We start from the raw sequence: 12,382 nt of genomic DNA, 5'->3' as shown, positions 1-12,382 counted from the left end.
TCTTCACCAGAAGTTAAAACTGGGTTATTTTACTCATAGATGTAAATGCATGGTATTTTCTAATATTATGTATGCAGATGTCAGACTAGAATAATCGATTTCAGATACAGTTATAAGTTGTTGACAGTTTAAGAGCACGATAATCTGCACATGCACATTTTTGTTACTTGGCTCTTTCGAGCACCGAAGCTATACGAGACGTAAATCTATAAACTGTAGTGAAAGTGCGATTCGCACTAAAAGTACTCCTACCAATAAACAAACCCAGAGCTTCCATTAGAGAAAAACTATTATTTAGCGATTTTCTAACGATTTTCTTAGGTATTTCACCTTAATATGTAGGGTACTGCCTCCAGACTTTAAACATCCCAGAATCCGAACAGCTTGGAATACGAACGAAAAATTCGAGCAAATTTTCCCTGGAATATGATCACTGCATTGCACATTGTTTGTGTGTATGAGTGTGTACATATGTTTCCTTTGCGTCTGGGCCAGCCATACTCTTTTGTCATTCATTCATTGTCGGAAGCTACAGTGAAAGCTTCTCATTTGATTTTAAGCTGATAGTTGTTTGCTATTGTACTTATTTTGTGTTAGCTTTCGTATAACGAGAAGTATATTAACTGTTGACCCAAAAAAGTTCATTTTTTGCTCACGTATTACTATCTATTTTTATTTTCTCTTCAAATCCAATCACTCACTGTTAAAATAATTTTGAAAATTCAAATTCGTGGGACCCAGAAACGGATTAATCCCGCCTCTATTGTTGGAAAGGAAAAAAAAGTCTTAGAACTTTAACGGAGTTTTACAAACAGATTAAGTTCGTATTCCATGGGATCACTGTATTTTGCACTCAGTTTACACAGATTTCCGCAACATTTCTGGATTTAACGTTCAAGACAGTTAGTTTTCATTGTAATACGGTACTTTTCTTTGACGTGTACTTTTGCTTTTAATAATTTGTCTCTTACTTAAGACATTATTTGTACCACTGTACAATGCGCAGTTTGCAGTGAGATGAAATAGTGGTTAATAGCATTTACGATCAGTGAACTATCTTTACATTTCTATAAAGAATTTCCAAACATGCAAGTATATATAGTACGTTTGCAACTGAAACAAACTTCACCAGAATGAAATGATCTGACATGAGCTAAACAAACTTGACTACGAAAGAAATATATATCCTTAGACACACAAGTATTAATATAGCATTTATTTTCTTTCTTTAAGACATAAATATCAACCGTGTTATTCTTTCAAGCATACATACATACCATGTCTTACTTTTCCACCCACCTGGCATTCCATTTACCCACCATATATCTGTATCACCTCCAACGTAAAAAGCACGTACACGAGTGATGTACCTCGGCCTCACCAATCAAACTACTTTCGAGGATTTTTGAAACAAGGGAACCAACCAATTGAAAACAGGGACCACTTCAGCAATTCCCCGTCTGGTGAATCACAGAAGCGAGAGTCCCCCTAACCTACAACCAGGCCAACAATAATACACACGCACACATACATAGAAAGTGAACTGATAAAAAAAAAATCCTATTTCGTCCACACATCATATAAAAATATGTATATTAAGTGTAAAATTTCCATGCAATTTTTATAATATTTCATACATATTTGTAGAATTGAGAAAAAATATTTATACAATGGAAAGAACTATAAAATTTTGTGTACTGCCTCCGGTTTTAAGGACTGGGTAGCGATATAAAAGAAAACCCCCAATAATGACAATCTATAGGAAAGAGTTACATATATCATACAAGAATATTCCGCTATTAGCAACTTAGAATAGCTCGTACTTTCTAATAAATTCACCAAATTGGATTTTAATATACTACTTGTAAAACAAGTATATAAAATAAATAAAAAAAACTATCACTGTGTGGTCATACAGATTATCGAAAGCCTTCCACGCCAGTCTAGTGGCTAGCGCGTGTCATTGGCACACGTGGTCCTGGGTTCGATTCCCGGTGAGAAATACAAAAAATTTCGTCTCACAACAATTCATTTATTATTCATCCTTCTACAATCTAAAGGGCATAACCGCAGCACATTACGCTTTTAAAGAAATGTTTGTTTCATAACATTTAACAGTAACTTTTCTAAATATTCTATTAATATACGCTTCACTTGTTCATTGAAATTTAGTATCCCTTTTCAGTACCCCATTCACAGCTTAAGGTGGAGTTGAGTTGATTTTGAGTTTAACGTCCCGTTCAGCAGCGAGGCTATATGAGACGTGGACCTACTGATTAACGTGGAATCCGAACCACATGAGCTCCCGCTGGGAGCTTAAGGTGTAATCCGTACCTTAGTAATGTGGTCAATGCTCTCACACCAGGAATCGAACTCGGGACCAGTGGACCAAACGCACATGCGACCATTTTTCTTTTATACACATTCTTTTTTTTTTTTTCCATAATATCTAGCTGAAAGGGATTAAAATCTCGGAACTTTTCCTTGTGTACGCTACTGGACTGCACTATGGTAGGCTTTTGACAGTAGAAACTGAAAAAAAAAATCGAAATAATAACTGCGTTCAAAGCGTCAATCATATTTCTACCATGAGATCTTTGACAGTATGACGAAAATACTTCAGCGTGCCAAGAGTAAGGGTACTCTAATGTCATAACAATCCCGCCCCTACTCACGTGATCTAATTCCTAGAGTAAGAGGTACATCTCCAACTTGTGTGTAACCTCCCACGGAAACTATTTCGATAGTAATAACGCAATTTGTAATTTAGTTTAAATGTTTAAAAAAAAAAAAAAGTAATCCGAATACTTTTCGACTACACCTCATACATTAATTTCCAGCAATATTTATGATTTTAAGGTATATTTCCAAAGTGCTTTAACTGTAACTGCAAGAAATACACCTGTATTTAATGACAATAATTTAGATCTAACTTTAGCCATGATATTTTATTACATTCGAAACTAAAATTAAGATGTCAGATCAAAAATAACACTGAAATAATCAGAATTGCAATTACTTCTCGCGACAAAACTGTAACAACGACCTTTTATCTACATTTAGAATACTCACACACGCTTCAGAGCAACTTCCCTGTTCTGATCTAAACAAATAGTAACATAGATGAAAACAACGGTGATCAAAATGTTGTTACCAGCATTTCTAAAAACAACAGAATGCACTAAAGAAATACCAGTTTAATTTCTACAAAAAACTGTCTTCCATATGGCCGTGACGTACATACTAGTAATTATAATAGTGCAAGTGATATGATTTAGGATTTAGATTTCTGGGCTTTCGGCATCTATGGCCATTTAGCCCGTCACGTTTGATGGATGACGTTCATCGGCGAGCACACTATCCGAGGAAAAGGAAGGAAGGAAGCGGTCTGGGACCTATAAGTTAAGTACCACTCCGGCATTTGCCTGGTGTGAATGAGGAAAACCCCATTCAGGGTGGCTGACCTGAAAAAGAAAGCGTTTTACACTTTTTCGACTGAGTGCCCCCACCAGAAATCGAACCCGGAACCGCTGGCACCGAAGGCGAGAGCGTTAGCGACTACGCTATGCGGGGCCACAATAGCACAGCATAAAATAAGTAACTGATTATGTTGGAGTAAACCTTTAGAATTTTCCGACAAGTCTGTATTTACACAATAATATTTTTTGCCATTATTGGTTGTTCTCTAACCTTAAAATCACGAAGCAGTATTTACAAAATTACGGAAGTTCTTCCATTGTTGCGTTAATTTCTCTTTAAAATTTCAACCATTGTATAGATAAAATATTTTCATTTTTTTAAAGTTTTTTCTTTTCAAATAATGCTAAAAGGAAAAAAAAAATATATTTGATTCATGTTAATAGAAATTTCAGCATCAAAAATTTATGGACAACTGTATCAATTTGAATTTGGCACTTAATAAAATTTATCAATTCATTCAATCATAATAATGTAAGGTAAAAATAATACTCAAACAAAAGGTGAAACGTAACTGAAAGACTTTTACATTTTTTTTTTTAACAACTATTTCATTTCAAGTACACTTTTGTCACATCAATCTGTTATTATCATTTTCAGTTGTCGTTTATATCAATAGAAATATGGGAATTTACTTAAAGAAGGACATTTAAAGAGAAAATTAATGTTGAATAGCTATTTATTGCAAGATGAGCGTCAACGGGCGCCAACTGCAAATAAATGACAGGCGCTTTTACTATTTTTCCAATGTATTTTGTACGGAGTCAGTAATGAATATAATCAGTTTTAAGAGATGGATTGCAACTCTGTTCATGGACAATATTAATCATTAATCATCAGAGGAAAATCTATGAACCTTTATATGTAAGTTTCGTTCATTATTGAGAGAGTTTAATTTTTTGCATTTCGTTACAGAGATGTGGAATAAAGCGTTCTCAATAAGTAAAACAAAATATCTTAAAAAAACGTACAGACTATTAATTCAATTTTACCCTTTGGCTATTTTTCAATACCTGTCTCTTGATTTTCATTGCATCATTGTAAATAATGTTACTAGCCAATAATAAATAAATAAATACACTGGACAGATAGGAGAAACGCCGTGCCATCTTTCGGCGACTGGTGCTTGTTACACTCACCCTAATTTGAGCATATTTCAATCTACCCTTTGTATTCGCTGCAGGGTTATTCGCTGAATATATTAAAACTTAAGAGATATTAGATTCGGACCTCATACAACGGTCTTCGGCTTTTCGAGAAAACTAGTCTAAAAACGTAGTTCCCTCCGCTTATTTTCTATAGGGAAGGAACTTTTGAAAACCCAAAATTCGATAGTCAAAATTGATATAGAAGAAAGTAAGTAGTGTACCACTAGTGTTCGACTATAGATATTTATTTTCTTTTTCTACTTTCTGTTTTTAAGCAACGTTATCGTAAATATCAACTACAATGTCTTCGGTTTTCTTAGGCTTGAAACTCTTACTTATTCACTCACGTCAAAAAGGCGCGTGGGAACTATTATATTGGCGCGAATATAGTACATGTTTTTTTAAAATATAAAAACACTTCCGAAAAAAATCGTACTATAATCACAGTTTGGAAAAACTACAATCGTACTATAATCGTAACCATTTACATCTGAAAAAGTAAAAAATCTTATTTCGTAGCATGCAGAACTGTAATGGTTGAACTGTGATAACCAGCAGAATCAGAACATATGGAAATCAATAAATAAAGATTGCGATTTCAATATTTAAAAACAGTCTTTAAATTGGTATGTTTTCTGCCTTACGCTATGGATAACTTTATTAGGATCATGCAAATGGGACTTATAAGACTGTAATGTTAGTATGCATGTTATTCCACATAACAATTCTTCTGGCGGAGGGTAGATAGCTATAGAACTAATCTTGACTGAGTACGTTAATGGAGTTAACATCTTAACGGTGATCTTAATATCAACAACCCGTTAACGGTGGTTGTGTGTATCCTATTTTCTGCTGTTAAAGCAACGGTATATTACTGTAGAATGATAGAAGCTATAGATCACGCCGTTAGATGGCAGTAAAATCCTACAGACAGCATTGATATCTACCGGACGAAATTAAATCTTCGCATGGTTCTCTTGACAGCTTTTAGAATTTTTTTTTTCTAAAACCGCCTCAAAAACTTGTGGTGGTTGATATATCCGAGGTTGCGCTGTATTTGGGTATTTTTGGAGTGCGCTGTCAACAATTCATCATTATACCGTATCTTCTCTGACAGTCTATTGATTGTGAATATGCGCTTGTGTCTGTTTATACTGTACTTAATTCTAAAAACATTATATCACAAACACAGTGAAGAGGAACAGCTACCAATTGAGAGCTCCTAAGCTATAGGCCCATATTTAATTGTATCAAAGAATTAATACAATATAATTCACGCTGAATCGAAGTTCAATTTTTATTCTCATCACAACTAAAAAAAAAAAAAAAAAAAAAAAAAAAAGTTTTATTTATTTTAACAGACTGAAGCCACTTGTGTATGAGATCAGAATCTACACCCTTAAGTTTTTTCTCGACGAAATCTTATATAATGTTATTTTTCTCTCATTCAAGCACTTGAATATAAATTTACGAATCAATACAATTTCATTTAAAATTTCATGAAAGCCGTATAGAATATATATATCATGCTTTTATTCTATAGGGAATTAAAGGGATATACTTTATTTAAAAAAAAAAAAAAAAAAAAAACGTCATTTGGCGAATCAACTCTTTATGAAAGACTAACTATCAAACCTGAATTTATGGTGATAAAACACACTTACAAATTGTTTTCGTACGTTTAAATATTGAACAAAACTTTAAATTCTTTCTTTTCTTTCTCTATTCATTGTTCTTTCAGTTACTGCTGCGTTTCTTCTACAAAAGGTTTTTTTTTTTTATTATTTTTTTCATACTGTATAATTTAGCATTTCAATTTAATACTTTTTAACTTCATATTTTACTCTTCGGATAAATATTAAGAACTATGATCATCTTGAGCCACAATGCGACCATAAATGAAATCTATGGCATTTAATACGCAGAAATTTGAATCCCCGTCGATTCTGATGTCAGAACGTTGCCGCACTCAGTACGCATTCAACTGTGGTAGCATGAGAACTTAACGCTTTTACTGTGCTTTCTGCCTGACGTTTTACAATGTACGCTGCAACAGAAAATTCTTCCTCTTGTAAGATGCGTTCTGTGATTAGGTTTTTGTTGCCAAAAAACCAGAAGCTAATTGAAATCCATCGCCAATTTTGTGAAGTGTACGGACATGGAATAACGAGTGAAAGTGTTGTTTTTCACGACAACGTACGTCCACACACAGCCAAACATACCGGGCGGAGAGCTCTGGGATGGTTTTGGGTGGGAGATGTTCACCCACCATAGAGCCCGGATTTAGCGCCGAGTGACTACCACCTCTTCCCAGAGATTAAGACATGGCTCGCTACGCAACGCTTTGATACTGACGCCTAACTGCATGCTGATGTAAGCCAGTGGTTGAAATCGCAGGCGGCAGATTTCTACCGCGACGGAATTGAAAAAACTTGTGCCACGGTATGGTAAGGACCTTAATTTGCATGATGATTATGCGAAAAAATACCTAAAGAGGGTACGTTTCAAATGTATTTAATACAATTTGGTTTGTTTATTCTGTTACTATTCAGTTTCAAAATGTCTGTAACTTTCTGGACAGCCCTCGTAGTTTCGTTCTAAGTTTCTGATTTCTTTATTTTCATTATTTATTTATGATCTTTTTAAATAAGAGCATAAAAAAGAATCTTAATACAACGTAAAAGCTTGCAGAGATTATCAACGCTTAAGAATTAACCATTCTTAACGAAATTAAATAGTGCTGAATGGAGAATTCCATCTTCACCAACCTAGAGTTAGATGAGTTGCGGGTTTTAGCTCTCTGAACGTACCATTTAAAATAAGCAGCATCCTATTATCGTGAGACAGTAAGTCAAAATGACACATATTTTCTTGAAGTCTGCTGGAACTTGTTAGTATTGCTTAATGCTGTCGAATACATGCTTCGGACTCAATGCTACCACGTGCACACATACTCAAGATATAACGGAATCAGATGATTTTTATTTTCTTTATACTCTTCGCAACCGGGATAAAGATGATGCTGTTGTCGTTTAGCCGTCAATGCACGGATTGCTGCTCCCTATATGCACCAGTGATTTGGTATTTGTCATATACAACGGACCAAGAACATTTAATGATTAAAGCAATGAGTGAAACACTAATTCTGTTAATTGAATCTGTAAGATTTTTACTGGACGGCTTCGGCTACATAAGCTGTGACCTTGCTCAGCAGGAAAGTTACACTAAAATCAAATCACTTTATAAACACAATTTGCACTTTTAACGCTAATGGAAAGAGACCTTCTTTCTAAAACCGGTGGTTTATGTAGAATTTTTTTACGGCATTCTTTATGAAAGAAGTGACAATTTAACACTAACACCGTGGGAGTCCTACAGACACTAACAAAATGTAAAAATCTTTCTTAGGCTGTTCTTGTTTTCTTCATGTAACTAATTCACTCCTTTAGCCCCCTTTAGTCTAAGAGGTATAACCGTAGGATGTTAAGCAAAAAAAAAAAAAAAAAAAAAAAAATCAAATCATTAAACTTGTATGCAATGATATGGCTGAAACTTGCACACCATCGTAACTCCAACGGCCAAATAGTTTAATTTCTAGAAATTCTGATCAGTGAGCAAGAATCACTTTTTCTTATTACTTGATTCAAAATATGATACATAAATTTTGATGTACGACAAACAGGGACAGCGAACACGGAGGACGAAACACTCATTTTCTTAAAGTAAATGAACCAAGAACATATTTATCTCTTAGCAAAATGGAAGATATTTTAATTATGCTCAACGATGAAAGCGAAAACGATAACCAGCAATACATTTTTTTACCGGTTCTTAACACCGAATTCCTTACACATTTTTAGTATGGCAAATACTATCATCTTCATAACGGATTTTACCTCGAATGACGGCTTACACCATTGCTGCTGAAACACGAAGTCAAGGTGTCTTACATGAGCCTTTCAAGTGAAAGGCTACAATTTATTAGCTACAGTTTGACATTGAGCCGATTTGATGCTTTGATCTGGTTGTAAGATGTTTGTTGACATAAAGTCAAAGTGAGTGGATCTTGGTTTGCAGTATAAAAGGCAGAACAATAGCCGAATTCTGTCTCTTCAATCCAAACTCAGCATTATATTACGCAAGGCTTTAGGTGTTCCGTCAAAGACTGTTATGATCGCTTTAAAATGCCAAAGTTGGAGGAACAATGCTTTTCGCATTTTGATCTACAACTTCTAACCGGCGTTAACTACGATTTGGAAGCCATGACCAATGCAAAGGTGTTTAAACAAAATGGCATAAATTTCATTAATGGTAGCAATGGGCTCATCAATGGAAAATCATCATAGTCCTTTCAATATAATTTGTGCATGTCAAAGAATTGTTTGCGTGATATTTGATAAATAGAGACCTTGATTTCTTCCAGTGATCTTTATTTTTTAAAAGCATATGTATACGAATTTCAAAGTTGATGATTATATTTCTATAGCCGAAGCTACTTATGAACAGTTTCAAGTTTAAAATACAGGATAGCTACAACCTTAAATTTATGATAAATCATAAAATTTACTAAAACATACTCTTGGTATAAATGCTGACAGGCAAAATTATGGTATAATAAAATCTTAATTTTAACTTTACATTACTAGAGCTAAAAGAAAGTTCCCTGTTTACTAATAGTAATGCCTCAACATCATTACGATACAATAAAACCAAACTTTACCGGTTTTAATTTGAGTAATAATAATAATAAATAACAGATGGAAAATTTACCATAGATCCGTGATATTTTAGTTTCAAACTTAGAAATGAAAACAGAATGTTAATATTAATCAATGAATATTACCAACTTACATTTTGTGAATGTTCTGATTTATATGTATTCCATAACATGTTTAATGCAGTCATTGTAGCAAAATGACAGCATCATTATTATTAAATTTTTATGTTGTAATTATGCTGCTCCTGCTTTTCCCCTTTCTTTTGGTGGTTTTACCCCCCCCCCCTTCCCTTCCATTGTCTCCTGCTAGGTAACAACACTTTATATTTTATGCATTATTTTGTATAATACACGGAGAAAAGAAATAATATATGCATCATTACTGGAATATATAAAATATTGTACAGTTAACTTCCTTATATGAATATCATAAAAAAATACGATCACAGAAAAACACGAAAAAAATCTAGGTCTCTATTTTCACAAACATCGCCCAATATACTCTGAATTTGCAAAGTGAGTTACTCGCTTTAAGTTTAAATATATTTTCAAATTACTGAACAATACAGGCACAAAATTGGGTCATAAAATAATTGTCCATGTACTTTGTAAAATTATCCACATTTATCACATACACACGTACACACTCATACAAAAGACAAGCAATTTCAGCTGTTTAAAAATGAGTTTCGAATTTTCTTTATGACTTTTCGTTAATTAAAAAAAAAAATACACTTCTAAGTAGTTGTAAACATAAAACTTGAACATACTTCAAATACACACACACAAAATATTTAACACTGAATTATTATATAAACATCATTTCATTGTATTGTTATAAAGTTAAATCTATAAAATACACATCTTTATTCTACTTACTGCATATTTTATCTTAAATAATGTTTAATAAAGTTTAATGCCGACATACAATAATCAATATCTTAATCAATATTAGTACTGACATTATTTACTTACATCTTTGCTCGGTCCAGTGGAAGCCAACATTTTAGCATTAGGAGACCATGTGCAAGACATGATCACATCAGAATGACCTTTTAAAGTTTCAAACAAAGTACCGTCATCTTTTAAGTCCCACAGCTACAATAGGAACAAAAACAAGAAAAGAAAAATCAGCATGTTACATAGTTTAATTGTTATATATACACACTTAATACCAGTAAGAAAATAATAATAATGGAATATCAGATAATTTTAGTCGCTAAACTGGCAAAACGAGAACTCCGGTCTTCTATTTGACGACAAGATTCATGCCAAGTGAGTTTACCAGGTGTGCGTTCGATTTTCTGCGATTCCGACGCTTTAAGTAACACACGCTTAATTAAAATATGGGCAGCAGTAAATTGCCTCTACAAATAATGAATGGGGTCAAGCATAATGCATTTCCTACAATACATATCTACTGCTAGATATCCACTCGCCATGCGAGAAATCGATATGTGAGTCTCTATCAACCTCATGATCACTTTTCTTTTGTTATTATTATCGCAATGCACTTTCATACATACTGATACAAAAGTGAATAATATACACTTTATTTATAGATCTACAACTCTTGTAAGTGAAAGGAAGACTAACTTGAAGTAACACTATGTATAGATTTAATCTAAAGACTCCTTGTATATTTAATGTTTCTTTAGTATATGAAACGTGGACATACACCTTAACGTGCTATTTGAACAACGTGATCATATCGAGAATCGAACCTGGGATCGTATGAAAAGCATTAAATGCTACCAATGTAACCATGATGGAGTTCTAAGCATAGCTAGAACTGTCATTCCTTGAAAGCTGAAGATAAGGTAATGGATAATGGTTTACAACAACGTGGCAGAAAGCGTTTTTGAAGAAGGTAAACATAAGGATATGAGATTGGAGTGAGTGCAATATGCTGTAAAGGTCCTTTCGCACCGGTCAATGTCTAAAATTCAGTAATAAGTTTACCATGAAAGAAAATATAATATAGAAAGCATGCAAACATAGTGATAAAAGAACTAGGGTAAATTTAGTAACAGTGGAATATTAATCTTCTTTTGTCAGGACTACGCGACAAGAGTAAAGAAAGGCCTGTGTACTAACTGGAACTTAGCTTTAAACCCTAACAAATGGTCTACCCTTTCTGTCTCTTTAAAAAAAGAATGTACTTCTTGAAATTTACAATGTCAACAATATACTTATTAAACATGTCTCATCTCGTAAAGATCTAGGTGCTGTCTTTCACGAAAACTTCTCCTTTAAGGATCACATCTCTTCGATCTTACCCAGAGCTATGAAATTACTTGGTCTACTTCATAGATTTCCTGAAATACGGTCTTCCAGCTCTTACAATGTTTTATAAGGCTTTTTATTTCCCCGATCACTGAATATTATTCACCTGTATGGAACATGGCAGTTCCTACTAATCTTTCATGCATTGGCTCCGTCTTAAACTTCTTTATAGCCATAGTTAGTTTTAGAATTCCCGAGTACGTGACCATTCGAGACAAGAAATAATGTCTTTACGTACCCCAGACAAACAACGCCGAGCAGCAGACCTACATTACCTACATTTATCAATGGTAAAATTGATTCTGAATCCTTCCCAGCGAACTCGCTCTCTTAATTTGCTAACTTACGAGACACCTAGGTTATCAACTGTAAAACGCTTCTTGTTTAACAGACAAGCGCATGACTACAATACATTGCTAACAGGACGTAGTTTTTACTTCTCAACGAAACTTTAGAACGCAGCTAAAGAGGACATTCGAAATTTAGAGGTGAACCTTTTGTGTTTGTATGTTATTTTATTTTATTTTATTTTATTTATTTATTTATTTTGTTTTGTTTGTTATTGTTATGTTGTTCATTTTCAGTCGATTTGATTAGTGCTGTATGAAACTCTGTGAATAAATAAGTTTCTCTGATATTGAAAGGTCATCTTTCAGTAGCAATGAAGGGTAAATTAAAACTGCACAACTGTCATGTGAACATTTTGTGACTAGTAAAACAGGTAGGTTTCTGTTTCATCACTATACAAATTTCG

At 33.7% G+C, this 12,382-nt stretch overlaps 1 protein-coding gene across 2 annotated transcripts in view; it reads right to left on the bottom strand.

The window, feature by feature from the left end:
* Window positions 1-12,382, bottom strand: part of LOC145694639 (WD repeat and SOCS box-containing protein 1-like) — a 63,015-nt gene that overhangs the window by 30,493 nt on the left and 20,140 nt on the right. For both annotated transcript variants that reach the window (XM_081771052.1, XM_081771053.1), the window contains exon 6: window positions 10,318-10,440. In XM_081771052.1, the coding sequence (XP_081627178.1) occupies window positions 10,318-10,440 (123 nt within the window). The remainder of the gene's footprint in view (window positions 1-10,317; window positions 10,441-12,382) is intronic.

Source organism: Thermobia domestica, chromosome 9 (assembly GCF_964235325.1).
Source record: "Thermobia domestica chromosome 9, izTheDome1.hap1.1, whole genome shotgun sequence".
NCBI classification, from domain to species: domain Eukaryota; kingdom Metazoa; phylum Arthropoda; class Insecta; order Zygentoma; family Lepismatidae; genus Thermobia; species Thermobia domestica.
The sequence above is the reverse complement of the archived record's forward strand: the minus strand, read 5'-3'. Positions and strand labels throughout refer to the sequence as shown.